General features: G+C 42.4%; 1 protein-coding gene across 1 annotated transcript; it reads left to right on the top strand.

Moving 5' to 3' along the window:
• The first annotated feature begins 5,111 nt into the window (after window positions 1-5,111).
• LOC137273239 (flavin-containing monooxygenase 5-like) lies at window positions 5,112-16,894 on the top strand. Its single transcript, XM_067805752.1, has 5 exons — window positions 5,112-5,740; window positions 9,207-9,575; window positions 11,234-11,788; window positions 12,912-13,077; window positions 14,652-16,894. The coding sequence occupies exons 1-5, from the start codon at window positions 5,486-5,488 to the stop codon at window positions 14,912-14,914; spliced, it is 1,608 nt and encodes a 535-aa protein (XP_067661853.1). The 5' UTR covers window positions 5,112-5,485; the 3' UTR covers window positions 14,915-16,894.
• Window positions 16,895-20,823: the final 3,929 nt, after the last annotated feature.

Genomic DNA, 20,823 nt, shown 5'->3' with positions numbered 1-20,823 from the left:
GAATGCCAACAAGAACTACAACCTCCATGACGATAACGCCTGACCGCATAGTGCCGCCACCGTTGCTGAATATCTAGGGCGAATAGGTCCAGAACCTTTAGGCTGATGTGGCAAATTACCAGAGTGAGTGAGTTTAGTTTTATGCCGCTTATAGCAATAACCCAGCAATGTCACGGGGCTGAGGACACACTGAACCCATGTGGAGAATCGAACTCAGGTCTTCGGCGTGACGAGCGAACACTATAACCAGACTGCAATCGTGCATGTGTGTCGCTGTATGTGTGCAAACGTTTTAATGAAGGTTAACCCTTAGCTAACTTAACCTCCCACCAGTGAAGATCCGGGTTAGAATTGATCTACAGCAGCTCATGTTTCAAGAAGCGACCAACGAGTTCGGGTGGTCAAGCTCGGTGACTTGGTTGGCACATGTCATCATATCCCAGTTAGTAGTGTTCCGATAAATTGAAATAGTCGAAGATTGGTCGCAGAGACCAAACGGCCAAGCAGTTGATTCACAATTTCTCATAATCGAACACAAACGATTTTGGAACTATTGTTTTTGTCTTTGATGATGGAACATATCCTCGACGTGCCAGGGCCTGAAAACGTGTTTATTTCTTAGAAAACCCACTTCACTAAATTTGTAGCCGCTTTTACATGCACACATTTATTTACAGGAGCATATTTGCTAATGTAAGTACACTTGCTTGTAAGTACATTTGCTTATGGTAAGTAAAATGACCATGTAAACGTCACAAAACGAATTTACTCACTTAAGTATTTACACTCCTGGGGAAAACTGACACCAACTCCGGAGGTAAAGTAGAAGTATGTTTACACCTGGAGTATTTATTTAACTCCATTGGCCGTGTAAATGGCACATTTGATTTACTCTGCAAGTATATGTATTGCCTCATATCTCCAAAAGTACTATTATTCTGTTATGCTTATGTATTATCAATATTTCATCAAACGACATACGTTTCATTGATTGGTATGATATATGTTTTTGTACGATAAAGTTACAATATTAATATTGAACTGATTCAGGTTCGTACTGCAGACCTCATCTGCGTTTTAAAATCAACCACCTACTCATTTCGTGTCTGAAGATTAAATAACCAAATATTCTATTACTCCTGTAAGTTAATGTACTCCATCAGTAAATATACTTATAGGAGTAAATGTGTGCATGTAAAAGGGGCTTGACTGAAAAGTCATCACTTACTGACTCCAGGACGTTTATATTCACGAAATGTTAGTAATCACTTTAAAGTAGCAAGTTGCACCATGTTATTTGATATCTGCAACAGCAACCTGGATAGGAAAATCTAAAAAGATTGACGCTTAAATGTTGCTGATCACTGGTTTCAGTGACCCAGACTCGATTAATAACAGACTGCCGCCATGTTGATTACTGCGTAACACTACACTCACTACATATAGAAAACTGGTCATTTTGTCTCTGTTGCGCAGTCCTCTTTGGGGTACAATTTGCCTGTGAACTGACGATTGTGAAAACAGATAAACTGTAGTCCGTGTTCCTTATTTGGGACAAATATCAATATCCACCGAATCCAAAATGACAAAATGTGAGTACTACTTACAAATTACTCAGTAGTGATGACACTATCTGGAATCCAGACGTTGGTGTCATCAAACGATATGACAGTTTAATATTACCAATTAAATGGTCAGATCAGTTACCGCATTTACTCTGAAACGGTTGTGTTATGTGACAACTCGACAAACTCAGTTTCATCCAGTTGCTGTGCCAGAATCGGGGCTTATTCTGAGTATGACCGCGGAAAGGGAACGATCCTTGCTTCGGATTTAGCATTGTGCCATAGCTGAGACCTATGCCAATGCGAACCGTAAAAATCAAGATCACATATACTTATGTTGAACCGTTGTCAACGCATACATGTCAACCGGTGAAGTGACTCAAAATATGAACGAAGAATAAGCTGAGCTCAAAGGGTTTAATTACCTGTGCACAAAACTAAGTAATACATGGTCCAGAGAATGTGGACGAGACTCTAGCACAACGTCAGGGCGGCGCATAATGTTTGTTGTCCCCACACAAGCATTTGGAATACCAAAGGTATAAACATGTATATAGCATTTGACAACAATGATCAGAAACAGAAACAACAATGGACAAAGGAAGAGACAACAATTAACAGAACATGTGACAACAATGGACAGAAGAAGAGGTAGCAATGGACAGAAGAGACACCAGTGGGCAGAAGAAGAGGTAGCAATGGACAGAAGAGACACCAGGGGACAGAAGAAGAGGTAGCAATGGACAGAAGAGACACCAGTGGACAGAAGAGACACCAGTGGACAGAAGAAGAGGTAGCAATGGACAGAAGAAACACCAGTGGACAGAAGAAGAGGTAGCAATGGACAGAAGAGACACCAGTGGACAGAAGAGACACCAATGGACAGAAGAGACACCAATGGACAGAAGAGACACCAATGGACAGAAGAAGAGGTAGCAATGGACAGAAGAAACACCAGTGGACAGAAGAAGAGGTAGCAATGGACAGAAGAAACACCAGTGGACAGAAGAAGAGGTAGCAATGGACAGAAGAGACACCAGTGGACAGAAGAAGAGGTAGCAATGGACAGAAGAGACACCAGTGGACAGAAGAGACACCAATGGACAGAAGAGACACCAATGGACAGAAGAGACACCAATGGACAGAAGAAGAGGTAGCAATGGACAGAAGAGACACCAGGGGACAGAAGAAGAGGTAGCAATGGACAGAAGAGACACCAGGGGACAGAAGAAGAGGTAGCAATGGACAGAAGAGACACCAGTGGACAGATGAGACACCAATGGACAGAAGAGACACCAATGGACAGAAGAGACACCAATGGACAGAAGAAGAGGTAGCAATGGACAGAAGAGACACCAGTGGACAGATGAGACACCAATGGACAGAAGAGACACCAATGGACAGAAGAGACACCAATGGACAGAAGAAGAGGTAGCAATGGACAGAAGAGACACCAGGGGACAGAAGAAGAGGTAGCAATGGACAGAAGAGACACCAGTGGGCAGAAGAAGAGGTAGCAATGGACAGAAGAGACACCAGGGGACAGAAGAAGAGGTAGCAATGGACAGAAGAGACACCAGGGGACAGAAGAAGAGGTAGCAATGGACAGAAGAGACACCAGGGGACAGAAGAAGAGGTAGCAATGGACAGAAGAGACACCAGGGGACAGAAGAAGAGGTAGCAATGGACAGAAGAGACACCAGTGGACAGAAGAAGAGGTAGCAATGGACAGAAGAGACACCAGGGGACAGAAGAAGAGGTAGCAATGGACAGAAGAGACACCAGGGGACAGAAGAAGAGGTAGCAATGGACAGAAGAGACACCAGGGGACAGAAGAAGAGGTAGCAATGGACAGAAGAGACACCAGTGGGCAGAAGAAGAGGTAGCAATGGACAGAAGAGACACCAATGGACAGAAGAAGAGGTAGCAATGGACAGAAGAGACACCAGGGGACAGAAGAAGAGGTAGCAATGGACAGAAGAGACACCAGTGGACAGAAGAAGAGGTAGCAATGGACAGAAGAGACACCAGGGGACAGAAGAAGAGGTAGCAATGGACAGAAGAGACACCAGTGGGCAGAAGAAGAGGTAGCAATGGACAGAAGAAGAGGTAGCAATGGACAGAAGAGACACCAATGGGCAGAAGAAGAGGTAGCAATGGACAGAAGAGACACCAATGGACAGAAGAAGAGGTAGCAATGGACAGAAGAGACACCAGGGGACAGAAGAAGAGGTAGCAATGGACAGAAGAGACACCAGGGGGCAGAAGAAGAGGTAGCAATGGACAGAAGAAGAGGTAGCAATGGACAGAAGAGACACCAATGGGCAGAAGAAGAGGTAGCAATGGACAGAAGAGACACCAATGGACAGAAGAAGAGGTAGCAATGGACAGAAGAGACACCAGTGGACAGAAGAGACACCAGTGGGCAGAAGAAGAGGTAGCAATGGACAGAAGAGACACCAGTGGACAGAAGAAGAGGTAGCAATGGACAGAAGAGACACCAGGGGACAGAAGAAGAGGTAGCAATGGACAGAAGAGACACCAGTGGGCAGAAGAAGAGGTAGCAATGGACAGAAGAAGAGGTAGCAATGGACAGAAGAGACACCAGTGGGCAGAAGAAGAGGTAGCAATGGACAGAAGAGACACCAATGGACAGAAGAAGAGGTAGCAATGGACAGAAGAGACACCAGTGGGCAGAAGAAGAGGTAGCAATGGACAGAAGAGACACCAGGGGACAGAAGAAGAGGTAGCAATGGACAGAAGAGACACCAATGGACAGAAGAAGAGGTAGCAATGGACAGAAGAAGAGGTAGCAATGGACAGAAGAGACACCAATGGACAGAAGAAGAGGTAGCAATGGACAGAAGAGACACCAGTGGGCAGAAGAAGAGGTAGCAATGGACAGAAGAGACACCAATGGACAGAAGAAGAGGTAGCAATGGACAGAAGAGACACCAGTGGGCAGAAGAAGAGGTAGCAATGGACAGAAGAGACACCAGGGGACAGAAGAAGAGGTAGCAATGGACAGAAGAGACACCAATGGACAGAAGAAGAGGTAGCAATGGACAGAAGAAGAGGTAGCAATGGACAGAAGAGACACCAATGGACAGAAGAAGAGGTAGCAATGGACAGAAGAGACACCAATGGACAGAAGAAGAGGTAGCAATGGACAGACGAATGGGCAATAGATGACCTAGATTTGTGACTTAATGTTCGCAGTGGCGAAATAGTCCAGATGCTATACATCTTAAACAGAATGTTGTAAAGTAACCGGGGAGAAACCATTGAATTCATTAATATATTCTGTTCCAGTGGATAGATCTATAAAATCCAGAGAAGGATGCGAAACTTTGAATCCCAATCGGACTGAAGGATGTGTAGTTCCTTGGGCCCGCCACATGAGCCCCTTATCCGGCTTCATGTCTTTACCATTGTGTAAATGTCAAGGTATTACAAATGGGTCTGGTTTGTTTGTTTTTTTGTTTGTTTCTTTGTTTCTTTGTTTGCTTAGGCTTCCCCTTTGACAGTAAGGATCAGCGATAGAACTGGTCCTCGGCAGCCATGATTGTGACAAGAGACGATTAACGGGATCGGGTTAAGTTCGGTTGATGCATGCAATCGTCTCCAATTTGATCGATGCTTATGCTTACAGTCACTGAATTGTATGATCCAGTCTATCCTGTGCAGGTATTGAGTGTGTCTTCAAACAACAAACTAAAAACATCAAGTTCTGTTTTCATGCTTCTACAACTGGGTAGCGATGAGATACGCCACTGGCTAAATATAGACTGACATGGCGGTGCATGTCTCGGTGCTTATCCAGTATAAAAGTACGCCCATGAGCTGTCCGTCCTATTTAGATAACTGCACCACATTCAGCTTGAGCATCTAGCGATCGGCTGTGTATATCAATTGTGAAAATGAAGAAGGTGTTGGTGATCGGTTGTGGTGCTAGTGGCTTGGCGGCTATTAAAGCTTGCTTGGATGAAGGTTTGGAGCCTGTTTGTCTGGAACGCACAGACGATGAAGGAGGGCTGTGGAATTACCACGAGCATATCCGCGAAGATCAAGGGACGGTTATGAAGAGCACTATCATTAACACCAGCAAGGAGATGATGGCGTACAGCGATTACCCAATGCCGGCCGAATATCCTAACTTTACGCACAACGCTCAGGTATGCGCAACGGTCCGTTAAAACAATTTGAGATATCATGTTTCACGTGTGTGTGTGTGCGTGTGTGTGTGTATGTGTGAGCGTGCGTGCGTGCGTGCGTGCGTGCGTGCGTGCGTGCGTGCGTGCGTGCCTGTTTAGTTTTAACACTAATACTGTTTTAACTCATACCTCTGTATCATTACCCCTTTGTTACGGGAAAGAAGTTAAATAACTATAATCAGTTTCCAGAAAGCCCTTATCATTACAGATTTAACGGGCTGTTTTCAAAAGTTAAAACTATTGCGTATTAAGTGAGTTTGCGAAGCATTCATTTGTTCCGATTACATGTATCCGCAAAACAAATGGTTTGTCAGTTTTCAATGCCCAAAAATAAAGCCAGGTATGTAATTGAAATTCATTATTCTCCCTGCAACGGTGTGAAAAAAAATATCAGTTGATCTTTTAGTCGGGTACTTTTGTATAAAAATGAATTAGTTCTCCCGAATCTGGAGTGAAAAAAGAATTTGCAACCAGAAAATCTCTACCTTGTTGGAAATGTGAATTCATACCAAGCATATTTACTGATTTGCAAATGAAACATGTCTCAGATTTCTACTAGCATTATATTTTTCAGTTTGAACGAAATATTAAATTAAAAGACTCATCTCAAGTAATATTGTTTTTGTATTCCAAATTATTGATACAGTATAGCCGACTTAGATATTTTCAATTCAGTGTCAAATCTATCAAATTAAACTGTGAGACATGTGTTCTTTTGAACCTCAACGTCTTTCAAATACGATCATATCATAATCTCACGATTGCATACGTGCAATGTGTGAAGTCCATATCTGTCTGGTGATACTGCAAAGGATATTGCTGAAAGCGGCGTAAAACTAAACTCACTCAACCAATCAGGAAAATGCAGGTGCAAGAGAATACATCGTTATGAAGATATTTTAACAGTAAATGTTATGGTGACATGTTCTTCCTCTAACGACCTTGACATATCTACCGAGTCCCTGTCGTCACGAGGTTGCTGAAGGGCTCTGGTTACATGTCTGTGCCCCCTACAGTCACCCCACTGCGACTATGTACGTCAACAGTCTCCGGTAGGCATACCGTATATACTTGAATACACGTCTGAGCGTTGCATTTCAGGGCCGTTTTACATTTTTTAGTGAGTGAGTCTAGTTTTAGGCTCTTAGAAGTATTCCAGCAATATCACGGCATCGGACATCAGAAATGCGTTTCATACATTGTACCCTTAGGAATCGAACCCGGGTTCTCGACGTGACGAGTGAACGCTTAACCACTAAGCTAAACCACCGCCAAACGTCCTTGGAAGGAAGGCGTAAGCATTTTCATTCCTTTATGCACTTTTAATTTCCGTAAGTATGGTTTATGATAACTGTTCACTGTCTTTTCAAAGTATCATTTCTGAGTACGTTAATTAGAGAATTTACAAGTTTGATCCTATTCAAGTCTGGAATAATACGACAATTAAAAATGTCTGAAATTAAACATTATTTTAAGTTAATTACTAATATGTAGATACGTTTATTTAATATGTAACTTTAATTATGGGTCTTCGTGATAGTCTATGTTTTGGAGAACATCTATGCTAAGAGGTTTATACCCGGCGTCAGTTCAATACAGTCGTCTAATCAAGGGTTTACGGTATCTGCTATCAGACCTTGACCCATCATCTGACCTCACAGCGAGCTCTGATAGCTATTCACTGTCCGTCTTTCATAAACTCTTTTTTTTTCAATCCTCGTGAACAACCAAGGTGAAACTTTGCATAGATCAGCCACGCAACAATTGCTCTACTGAATAAAGAAAACATACATAACCATAATGTGGCAACCGTACTGAAAATGTCATTTTCACCTTTTAATGTTGATAAAATATTGCTGACTATTGAATGAATTAAATTTGTCTGAATAATGAATATTCATTAAATATTGTTGAATAATGTATAATTCAGTGCTCCTGGGTTCTGGGTTTGGAGTGAGTATACATTCACCAGCCATTTATGCATCTTAATTGTATCCCTGTTAACTGCAACCATGCTCACGATGTGAATCACTGGATTGTCTGGTCCAGACCCTACTGTATTCTGTCGTAATATTTGTGGTGCTGCGTGCGACGCAAAATACCAAAGACAATGCTTCATCTAATGCAATATTTTGCAATGTTAACATCAAGAGATTTTGTTATTTCTATCAATTTCGTAATTATTAATATCATATTCAACTACAGTTTTTTAAAACAAAATCAGATTCTAGTCAGTTACGAGCTGATACGCGGTTTTGACACACTCAATATATAGCATGATCTCAGTATTTTATTCGTAAAAGAAAATTGATATGTTCAAGCAAACAAAAAAATGTAACTTTAATTCCACAACTGAAAATAATTTAAGGGTGAGACACCAAAAATGAGTTTCACACATGTGAACCAAACCCAAGTCTTTCGGGTGACATGAGAACGCATTAACCACTGGGCTATTCCACCGGTCCTCTTTCAATAGCAACATCATCGACCAAATCTATGTCAGTTTAACTTGTATGTCCACACGTACATGTTTTCCGGAATCATAGTTGTATAACAGCGAACACCATATTTGTAGTACAATTGTTGACACATCCCTACGAGATCGCGGGAATGTCCCCTACAGTATTCCATACATTCCTGACTAATTTCCTGGGTCTTTGACCCCAATTAAGCCGGATTACCAAACGTAAGTGAGTGAATTTAGTTTTGGGCCACTCAGCACTATTCCAGCTATAGGGTGGTAGTCTGTAAATAATCCAATCTGGACCAGACAGGTAAGTGATCAACAGCATGAGCAAAAATGTGCGTCTGACCACCCAATCCCGTTAGTAGACATATAGAGTGCAGCAGTTATTCAATAGTTCTAAGAGACGAAATGCTCGTCAGACAACTAAATATAGAACTTCACGCACGTAATCCTTTCTCTCCAATTAGCACTAATTAAAACGTTAAGCTAATGGCGTCACGTCATCAACAACCCGTGCTTGTCGTAGCTGGAGTCTAAAGGGATCTGGTGGTCAGCCTCACTGACTTGGTTGACACTGTCCCATTTGTGCGGATCGATGACCGTGCTATTGATCAGTTGGTGGGTTGTAAGCTTTGCTGACTTGGTTGATACATGTCATCGTATCCAAGATGTGCATACTGACTTTCATTCTGATTATCACTGGGTGGGTGGTTAAGATTGATGGCTTGGTGGTCACATGTCATCGTATCCCAGTTGTGCAGATTGATGCCAATGATATTGATCACTGGATTGTCTGGTCCTGACTCGCCTTCTAAACACCGCCGACACATATAACCGAAAAAGTGCTGGGTTTCTGCCTTAAAAAACAAACGGACAAAACACAACGTGCAGATCTATACAGGAATTACCCACAAGGTCGTGAAACATAGTCCCCCTAAACTAAATTATACCTTGTTGCAGGTTCTGGAGTACCTGAGGAATTACAAGACGAACTTCGGTCTCCAACACTACATACAATACAACAAGGAAGCCGTGATGGTGAAGCAAGCGAGCGATTTCGACTCAACAGGAAGATGGGACGTGAAAATTGTTGACCATAAAACCGGAAGTGAAGAGCAGGTGCAGTTTGACGGAGTTTTAGTATGCACTGGGCATCATGCCAAGAAAAACGTACCCGAGTTCCCAGGACAGGAGGAATTTCAAGGAAAGATAATGCACTCACAAGACTTCAAGCATGCAAAAGGTTGGGAAGACAAAAAAGCGGTAGTCATTGGAATAGGAAACTCGGGAGTGGACACAGCAATTGAACTGGCTCGTGTGGCCAATCAGGTATATAATAGTTGTATTTATCGACGGACAGTGAAATGCCGAGGAGGAACACTTGTTATGAGTCGACATCTTCTTTGTTGCAGTAGATGCGACGTTTTGGTGTCGATCCTAAAACCGTTATCAAGCAAATAATGAACTACATGAACTATGAAGATGTATGTTCATAAAAAAGTGCTCCTCTTCGTCATACCAGCTTGAAAATGCCACTTAAAGAAGTCAGTGAAATGCCTTTAATTCCAGTTGTAACGGTTACGTAATTGCAGTTGATAAAGTTCCCTTACATGTACGTATATGCGTATGACTACGTAGTTTACATTATCCACTGTCAGCACATGTTTTGTTTCCTTAACCAGTGACGGTGTCTAGATAGGTACTGCGTTGTCAAGCGGACAACACGATATGACATTGGCCGGCAAGACTTAATAAACTGAAAATGGGAAAAACCTGTTTTCTTTCTTTTCGGGCATACACATCAATGACTTTTAAAAGGAAAATAAGCCTAATGTGATTGATAAAATACTGCTTTAAAAGAAGTAAATTAGTATTGTACCTATTCTTTTCGGTGACAGATATATTTCGTGTCTCATTGGTCAGAATTAGTTTGTATCCAGCAGCACTCAGTTTTAGGTTTACGATTGTTGATTCAAAGCTTAACGTATAGCCTTGTATTTAGCTGGCAGTCATCGGAACATGTTAAATTTGAAAATAGTTCCATTCTTGTTGAAATTAGCCATTTAATGTGTATCTAAAAGTGACTTTATTGTATATATTTTTGCGATGCGCGTTTCCTACCGTACCTGAAATCCAATATCTGTGTGTGTGTGTGTGTGGGGGGGGGGGGGGGGGGGGCTGTCTGTTGGTGATTTTACGAGAGCTTCGGGATAATCCTGACATTGCTATCGATGTGTTCAAATTAAGAAATACAGTTCGTTCTACCCCTGTGTATAGTGTTATGTGGTACACTTTTGCACTATTACAGTTAGCGCGAATTGTATATCTTTTCTAAGATGCCAAAATTTCATACACGCCGCAGGCAGAAAACAAACAGAAGTAGGATTCGAACCCAAAATCATTGGTTGCTCAGTTGTCGGAACAGTGAAGATCCGGGTTAGGAAACCCTTCAGAAACCCATGCTTGTCGTAAAGGGCGACTATAACGAGACAGAGTGGCCAGGCTCGCTGACTTTGTTTACACATGGCACCGTAACCCAATTATATGAACGTTGATCGGTGCTCGTGCAGTTGATCAACGGCTTTTCTGGTCCAGACTCGATTATTTTCAGATCGCCGCCATACAGCTGGAATTCTGAACTAAAATTCACTCACTCACTTACACGCACTCGCACACGCATGTATGTTGTTGTATAAGCTAAGTCAATGTACTTGGATGCAACATTGAACTCAGTTTGACCTCTCCATGCGTCAAGTTCACTCCCCCTTGCAGACCCTGAGACGGCGATGGGCATGTACGACCATCATGGTGTGGGCGAGGACTCTGCGGCTGACACCACGTAAAGCGTGCCGCGCAAAACTAAACTCACATTCGAAGACGCTCTTTCGCGCGTGCCCGCACGCACACACACATACACACATACACACACAGAGACCTCATGTGCCGACACCATAGTACACGAGATAATGTTAGTGGTTTGTTTTCAGGTGTATATAAGCACCAGGCGAGGCACTTGGCTTATCCCAAGGAACATGGACAACGGGCTTCCGTTTGACATCGCCAGAACCACCCGGATGACCAACTGGATTAACCAGAACATGCCGATTGCTATATCCACTGGCTTGGTGGAAAACGAGCTTAACAAGATGTACGACCACAAGCTTTACCGCCTCATGCCAACCCACAGGTTCAACGCCCAACACCCCAACATGAGCAGCGATCTGCCAATGAACATATCGACCGGAAGGGTCGTCATCAAAGGGGACATTAAGAGGCTCACGAAAACAGGAGTCGAATTTAAGGATGGATCTTCCGTGGACAATATTGACCTCATCGTCTTGGCAACGGGTTACAAAATTGGATTTCCCTTCATTGACAAGTCTGTAATTGACGTAAAGGACAATAAGGTGGAACTGTTCAAGTATATGTACCCACCCGATCAGAAGAAGCACACATTGGCCATCATTGGCGGAATTCAACCCCTGGGTGCCGTCATGCCAATATCAGAACTTCAAAGTCGCCTAGCAACTATGGTCATCAAGGTAAATATAACGGTTCGTTTCCACAGAATATATGATATACCTGTATTTCGTGACTAGTTGCCATGGTGATACGGCAACATGTCCAACTTCTGACTCCTTGCAAAGCCTGGCCATGGTTGGAGGCCTCAAATCCGTCACTAATTTGGTAAAAATACGTAGTCACTAATCTTTTTATTAAACTGAACTGACCGAAAAGCACATTCATTTAATGGGTTTGACAGACTAAGAATATTTTATACATTTTCATTAAAAAGTGTATCGCATCTTGTTTTCATGTTGATAACATTAACTAGAACAAGGGTTTGATAACAACTTTAACTCATAACACGAAGCACTCATAGAGTTAGTATTCGAGTATGTTTTTCACATCGAAAATATCCAGGTTTATCCATGTTTAGCAGATTGTTGTTAGGTTGACTCAGATGTAATTGTTGGACAAAACAAGGAAATCACAGGTGTTTGTTTGAAAGTGAAAAAAGAGAATCGTATATTGCATCTTATGTTTGCAGTATCTCGGCGTGACCGTGAAGATACAAATTAGAACTGATCGTCACTTGCCCATGCTTGTCATAAGAGACCACTATGGTCGACCACTGGACTGTCTGGTCCAGACTGGATTATTTACATACCGCCGCCTAATGGATGAATATTGCTTAGTGCTTCGTTAAGCGACAAACAAATCAAATTCGCGACTTTTTCAGCCATGTAACGTATAGATAACTTTAGGGGGCAAACACAATTAATTTTAGGGGGCAAATGCAATTTATTTGACTAATTCGGACTGGTCAAGAGGTTGGAGAACTGACCGCTGTATTGTTCCTGTCTTACGGTTGCCTACCTGGAGGTGTTTGCAAATCTTGCATGTACAGCGATCCTTTATGTTTATCTTAAAGATAGTATCAAGTGTTATCGATTGGATATTTTTTCAATCAGTTATCGAAGTTTGATTGTCAAACGATCGATAAACCGATTATTTGATCGATCAAAGCACCAGTTCAGTCTGGTTTATACAGTCCGAGAAAGAGTCCGAGTTGGACAGTGTGCACTGAATATACTTTGTATACGAACGCAGTTAATGTTGATATTAATTGGTCAATGACGTTATTGACGTTCCTCTCCTCAGGGAACAAAGACCCTACCATCCAGGGAGGATATGTGGAGCGACATCCGCAAGAAACAGGAAGCGTTGAGGTCACGTTACGTCAACAGCCAACGTCACACCATCCAGGTTGACTACGTCGACTTCATGGACCAGATAGCCGAATTAGTTGGCTGCAAGCCAAATCTGTGTAGGTAGCCATTTTCCAAGATATACTGCGTCGACGTGCGTAAATCTATAGGCCTGGCCCAGCTAACAATTCGACTTCACATGTCATGAGTGAGTTTCGTTTTAAGATGCTTTGCGCAATATTCCAGCAATATCACGACGGGGGACACCAAAATGGACTTCACACTGGAGAATCGAACCCACATGTGACGATCGAACGCTATAGCTACTAAGCTACCTCACAGCCCATCACACATCATGATTCAAACAACTGATAAGCCGTATTATGAATGTATTGTATAGTGCCCTTTAATATAAACATACCAACCAACTCTCGCACATTTGGCTTGAGACTTGAGACACATTTATTACTCGTGTCACGCTCTTACTCTCTGATAAACTGTACGCCAAACTAACTTCATACGAAAAGTGAAAATGAAAATCCGTAAAAAATCACCCAAATAGTTTCCAGTGACAAAATTTGTAATTTAAATAGAACACGTTTGAGATGACCCCCGACTCGAAATGCTTCACAGTATAATACATCATGATGTATATTGGAGATAAACATCACGTGTTGGACAATTTCCGTATGTTATTGAATATTAGATTCACGGGAATGAATCTGGAACCGACGGCGTTACATGCTCGAACATGAGTGTCAATGACCTGTTCAGACAATGACCTACTTTTCAGCCGATCCGAATTTTTTCGTGTGAGAGTGAAAATATACATCACAAACAACTCTGGTTACAATGAATTCCAATTCCTTGTTTCATAAGAAAATGGTATTTACATATGAATTTTTATTATAAACTTTAATAACACCGTATTTATATACTTTATGCCGAGGTTAAGGCAGCATAACTAAGAAATCAAAGTTTGCCCCTGTTTGACCAAGTCGTGAAATGATTCACAATGCATCTGGTCCACGGTTTACACCTGTTATTTGGTTTTTGCACTTATTCAGTGTAGTTCTGTAGCGCACATGGAGAGTGATATAATATTAATTCCGTACCAGACCACCAGACTTTTCTAGCAGCAGAGCCTCGTTTCGAGATTTTCATGATTTCCAGGTTTCCGTTTGTCAGAGCTCGATATACGAGAGTTCACTCTGTACGACGTGTTTGCAAGGATTAGAAGGGGCGTAGTGTTGCAATGTATAAGTGTTTAGACGTATCAGATCTTAATGATGAATATTTATGCATCCAGTTAAATGAATGAGTCTACAACTTCTGTACTGGTTATCGCATTACGTTGCGCAATAAGATGGAATCCAGTAAATAACGAGACTGTTCTGTAATCGATCTTTTGACATGCCGGAGGTTTCAAATGAAATATTTCTAAACTTCATGTGCTTCCTAAACTTGCACGTTTATTGCAATATGCAAGACGGGGCCCAGCTTGGTGTCACGCTTTGACCCGGTGGTGGTGTATCATGGGACTCTGGGTAATAGAGTAGAGCCATTCATAGGCCGTTTTCTAAAATCCGCCTTTCAACTCCACGAATATAATGCCGTCGTTTCGTAAGATTACTGTACATGATCATAGACCCTGAAGTAATCTTTGTCTGATGGCATCCATTTTATTTTCTAGGGTGGTACCTGCTAACCGACCCGGCGTTTGCAATCAAGTGTTACTTTGGGCCGTGTACTCCTTACCAGTACCGTCTTCAGGGGCCCGGCAAATGGGACGGGGCCAAGGAAGCATGTGAGAAGACAATGGATCGTGTGAGGAAACCATTCGAAACGAGACCACTTCCGGAAGGGCTAGACAGCGGCAACAGTTGGACATCAGCCAAGATGATATGTCTCTACGTCATGCTCTTCGCGTTTCTGTTGAAATTCTTCTTGTGGTAAATATGCCCCAGGAATTGCACGTTTCTTACTGTTCAACTGTTCAAGAATTGCACGTTTCCTACTGTTCTTGCGTTCAGTTCATAATGAACATGGCACTGTATCTAGGGATACTGAAGCGATCTTGCAGAGCAATGGAAGAGTCTCTAACTAAAGACTGACAGAGGTAAAAGATTATCTACCTTTGTCAGTTACACCGCGATGGGCTGATGGCCTGTATCGCCTACACACTAGATCGGACAAGCTCAGAATTGGTTATATGAAGTAGTCTTCCCAAATCAGGTCAAATTCAAGGTCGGTTAGGCCGCGGACAGAAGTTTGATGGGTGACTGTTTTCGGTAGATAGACTGTTTCAATGGATGCAGTCTTACCCCACACTCAAGCGTGGAGATCGTAAAGTGATCGTTAACCTTCTAGCCCACTTATTAGACACACCAGGGAGCTGAGAATAAGTGAATGAATATGGTTCCACTCCGCTTTTAGCAATATTCCAGCATTATAGCTGTGGGGACACAATTGTCCCCCACAAGGAGGAATCGAACCCGCGGATTAGGCGTGACGAGGGAACGTTTCTTCTTCACTTGGTTACTTCACTGTCCTGTTTTGAGTTGAGTTTAAATCCGTTAACCAGGGTAATAAAGTTTGAGCATTCTTCCAATTATCAGCCAGTATCACCGCACACGCTATTTGTATTGGTGTATAATATTGTTGTTATTGTCGTTGCTTATGTTGTTGTTAATGCTTGGAACAATGAAGATGGTGTTTACAACCAAAACGATTTTCCATTGTCAACATCACACAAATCTACACTTTTTAAAACAAATGAAATAAATCTTCACATGTCATTCAGTTCATGCAATCGTGTATCAGTTTGCCAGTTCGTTAAGATCATCACAATGTGTTATTGTTTAAATATTGCTATTTAGATTTCTGTCAACAAGAAACTGTAGACAGTCGTCCGATCTTTACACAGAGGGATATTGTTTCATATTTATGACATCAATTATTTACCATTCACTGACTGTAAAAATGCAACGGGGGGGGGTGGGGGGTGGGGGGTGGGGGGGGTGACCCCGCTCTAGTAGTGTACAGTCATTTGCGCAGCGCGGATTGACACAGGAGGTGCAAGTTTTATTATTCAGATATAAATTAGTTTGTGAAAGAGCTTAGTAACTACTCCTTTATGGAGCGCATTCTATGACATACATTATTATATTTGAAACCCTTATATGTTTTGTTGATGGCTTACAGAATAAAGCTGCATGGATAAACAGCCTTGTGTTGTCTTCATAGATAGATGGATGCTGTTCTCCGTCACACTCTGAAATATATCTAACTGTAAATAACGAGTCTCGGGCTGATAAACCAATTTGTTTTGTTTTGGTTTGGATCCGATGATTTATATCCAGAGTATAGGTGTAGACACATGGGATATGTTGATCTGCACCATCCAAGTCTGATCGTTAGTCACAGCTAGCGTGGATTGCTGAAGACAAACTCTAGCCAAGGTGCACTGACATTTTGAAGAAAAGTAGATGTGCAAATATACATGGGGTACTCGGTCTTTACTATCCTCATTTGTGAAAGTAAAAACAGCTGCGAACATTAAACGAAGGGACCACTGAATATCAGCAAACAAACAAACCTAGCACTTACACGCACAGAGGTAGTGGTGTAGCCAGTGGTGAAAGTGGTCTCTCGTCACGCCTAAGACCCGGGTTCATTCCCTAACATGGGTACAGTGTGTGATTTTTTTATTCCCCGTCGTGATGTTGCTGGAATATTGCTAAAAGCGACGTAAATCTATACTCACATGCGCACTCACTCACTCTCATGCGCACGCTGTAAGTTCAGTGTGTCAAGTTCACCATGGCAGAAATTTCGTATACATGTTTTATGAAGAGGCAGAGTTGAATTTCTGCTCATTATCAAAATGCCTTGTTCACATATTAAGTTTGTTTGGAATAAAATGTGTCAATCAGATCCTCCAGGTGAGAACCGCAATCGGGTGTCTGGCATTCAAAGGTCGCCCGCACGTTGTGTTTATGTCACGGGTCTGAAGACCCCGGGAGTAAGGTGTTACTCAACGTAAACAAGCACAACATACACAACTTGGTGAAAGTTCACATGCTTATCATTATCGGCTCCATATTTGCGACGAAAGACAATCGTAGGTGGTTCGACCTCAGACAAAGATCAATGTTAACAGTACAGTCACCACTCGTTATCTATTGCAGATTATGCAAGGTATTACACCTGACAGGTAAAGTCACTCTGATAAGACAATCAGCCTGATTCAGCCGGGATAAATAGCATCTTATCTCTCTCTCTATCTATCTATCTCTCTCTCTCTCTCTCTCTCTCTCTCTCTCTCTATGTATCTATCTATCTCTCTCTCTCTCTCTCATCGGGTGGTCAGACTCGCTGACTCGCTCATATAGTGATCACTGGATTGTCTGGTCCAGGTCCGATTATTTACAGATAATAGCTGGGATATTGCTGTTTGCGATGTTAAACAACAAATATACAAACATTCTCTATTGAAATAACAACCTGTACATGTTTAAGCCCTTAACGAGGCATCGTGAAGATGATCAAGAGAGATAATACTCTGCATATATTGCAAAGAATGGAAACTTTTAAATCATGGCGAAATTTGCCTACAGTCGCTAAAGGTTGAAGGGGTGGTGTAAATCCAGCTGGGGGTCCATGCATGTAGCAAAGGTACTGTAAGTCCCCATGGCCATCTGCCTTCAGTTGGTGGTGATCTAATGTCCTAAGTAGTTACTCATTTTATGTTACATGTTATAAACCAGCTGTTTCAGTGTACTTGACTTTTTTAGTCACGGTGTAACTAAAATTCTGAAATATTGCCATTGTGACTTTAAATTTTATCACACTCACAATGAACGGTATATGTTTGACAACAGTGGGTATTCTTCCTTCACAATGAATACACAATGTCATTTAACTACACAATGCCATGTTATATCTGGGATCACACTTTGTGAGTTAAGCCACAGCTTCTAGTACTTTTGTTGGGATTCAACATTTGTTGTTGAGTCGGTTAAACGGCTGATTTGGGATGCTTGCGTCTAAGTGGCTGCCTGTGAAAGTGTGGATTCGGAGTGTGGATTTGGGTGGATTCACCCCAAAAGACTTCAAAAGTGTAATCCTAAATGTAATATGTTAGTTGTTACATTTGACCACTTTCTAGATGGCATTGTGCACTTATACCGTTCGGTCGTGGGAGCCGTGCCAATTTAGACTTATCATGGAGGTACACAAGGTACATGGTCAAGACTGACTTCTATTTTGTGGAAAGTGTAATTCCAAATATATATAACATATGCTTGATGCACATTTGTATACAACAATTGCTTGATAACGCTGGTAGTATTTACACCGGAACGACGTATTTGTTTCAAAATGACGTATTTCCATAGAATTATATATGTACCTTGTTCAACCCGTGGGTAGCGAGATGGGGAGAAATGGGGACTATTTCAAAAACATGTGACTAAAACAGAACACATATATCCTCAGGGTCGTCATTTACTTGACATTTAGATTCTTTACTTCGAACAACAGATATATACTTGACCTCGGGCAGATAGCATAAATATAAAAAAATATTCACAGATTACTAGATAGATGGGGAGGTAAGTGCATGGAAATGTTAGAGAAGATTGTAAGATATATTTTCTTGGGCGCTTCACAAAAACAAAATGGAGGGAAGCACACTAGACAATGATGACTAGATGGTTGTGTTAGCTTTTACGACTTGGTGATATTTTCTAAAACACACTTAATTTATATTAGAAAGAGCGTTCGACTCAGCCATCAAGGGCACCACAACTGGCCATGCACAGTTGCGTCCCTTGGGTAAGCCAGAAACAGGCTACGTCAGCACCATACCCGTCCTTGTGGAATCTCAAAGTTGATAACATTAAGACCTACATCTCTACACTGCAGGCCGGGGCGGATACAGTTTTTGAGAAAAGGGGTGCGCCCTAATGTTAAAGAGGGATGCAAACTTCACTTCCACGAGAGTTTCAATGGTCAATTAATAAACTTTCAGGACAGTGCGCACCCCTGCACACCCTCTCTGGATCAGCCAGTGTTCGGGCTTTCGTCCTTCACCCAACCCACTCATTAAATTGCTTTTGTTTTGATTTTTTTTTCAAATATGAGTGTTTGTGAGTGAATGCTCGTCTGTGTGTGCGTTTCGATCCCCCAATAAGCTGGAAACAACTACCCTCCCCAAATACTTGTCTTTCCTGAGTGCACCACAAGATTTGAAGCTCACTAAAATATGGGATGATGATGCGCTACATCCCGATATCAAACTTTCAAGATTTGACTCACAGTGACAAATCATTACCAATGTCTGTTCGTCTTCCTGTGCCCACACGTTTGATACTTTTATGGCGTTTCGGGATGTTATGACTGCCGTTTTGTACGCCTGGCGACCGCTATTAACTGTAGCTGATACCCGGACTTGTCTGTTTCAGACGAATCGTTTTCCATTACAATTGCGTTTGTGTCGTTTATAGAGCAAATTGTAGCACTTTGGGAAGTGTGTTTTCCTATTTGGGTGATTTGGTTCGGTTTTGGTGGGGGATTTGTTCACCGTTTGTATGGTAGGCCTGTATATGTACTTTCGGGAGAACAGCCTACGAGTGGTCGATAACCCGGTGTTGCCAGTAATATATATATATTACCCAGTCTGCGTTGATGTCCTGACGGGCAAAAGAAACTTTCTGTTGCAAAATATATCGTAATTTCAACATATAAAATCAATATCAAATGCAAATTGTTCCATCGTTATTGCCTCAAACATGAGTTTGATTACCACAAACAGCGCCCAAACGTACATCTTTACCCCTTTGGACGAAAAACAACAAAATGCACGTGATGTGCATGTAAGGGCCCAAGGCAGGTGCATGTACGGTAAAAAAAACACACCACAGCGCCGAGCAGATTGCACTTCAAAAGAAAAATCACTTAACAATGCCAAGGTTAACTCCAGAAGAGCGAGATAGGGCCATCGGAATGCTGCAAAGGGGCGCCACTACGGGTGACGTTGAAAGAACGTTCCACTGTTCTGTCCTTACCGTCGGGAACCTTCGTCGGCGCTATCAACAGACTGGCCAGACCTCAGACAGACTCAGGACAGGCAGGCCAAGGGTGACAACTGCGTAGGAAGATCCCCCTCTGATGTTATTGCACCTAAGAAACTGCTTCCCAACGCTGACGTCATCAGCGGCAACGGCTCTCGGTCACCCAGTCACTCGACGGACGGTAACAGGAAGACTGCGTGCCCATGGTATCAGGGTCTACCGACCGTACCGAGGAACGCAGGTGACTGACAGACATCGTCATCTGAGGGTGCAATGGGCGACAAGAGTTAGACGTTGGCAACTCCATGACTGGCGTCGAGTTCTGTTTTCTGGCGAAAGCAGATTCTGTATATCTAGAGGCGATGGAAGGGCTCTACTATAGAGGTGAATTGGCGAAGGGACGGCTCGCTGCTGCTTCCAGGAAGCAGAGCCATATGGTAAGAAGCGTTAAGTATGGGGTGACCAGAAGACGCAACTGGTGGTCATCAACGGTAATCTGACTGGCCAGCGATATATATTGACCAGGTTCTTCGACCGACAGTTCTGCCATTCCTTCAACAACAACGACAGGGGATAATGTTCCAACATGACAGTGCTCGACCGCACGTTGCTAGAGTTGTGCAGAACTTTTTTCACGTCAACAACGTTAACGTCCTTCCATGGCCTGCACGCTCTCCTGCCATGTCGCCCATCGAGCACTTGTGGGATCACCTCGGTCGACAGATTCGAAGGAGACAGAACCCACCAGTTACATACACTTAAACAAATGGCTCAAGCACTTGTGGAAGA

This window comes from Haliotis asinina, chromosome 2 (genome assembly GCF_037392515.1).
Source record: "Haliotis asinina isolate JCU_RB_2024 chromosome 2, JCU_Hal_asi_v2, whole genome shotgun sequence".
In the NCBI taxonomy this organism is placed as follows: Eukaryota; Metazoa; Mollusca; class Gastropoda; order Lepetellida; family Haliotidae; genus Haliotis; species Haliotis asinina.
The sequence above is the reverse complement of the archived record's forward strand: the minus strand, read 5'-3'. Positions and strand labels throughout refer to the sequence as shown.

Excerpts from the sequence above, each read along its gene's own strand:
- LOC137273239 (XM_067805752.1), top strand. The coding sequence starts at position 5,486 with ATGAAGAAGGTGTTGGTGATCGGTTGTGGTGCTAGTGGCTTGGCGGCT. Across the intron at positions 9,576-11,233 it reads TGGCTCGTGTGGCCAATCAG|GTGTATATAAGCACCAGGCG; the intron begins GTATATAATAGT and ends GTTTGTTTTCAG. Across the intron at positions 13,078-14,651 it reads TGGCTGCAAGCCAAATCTGT|GGTGGTACCTGCTAACCGAC; the intron begins GTAGGTAGCCAT and ends TTTATTTTCTAG.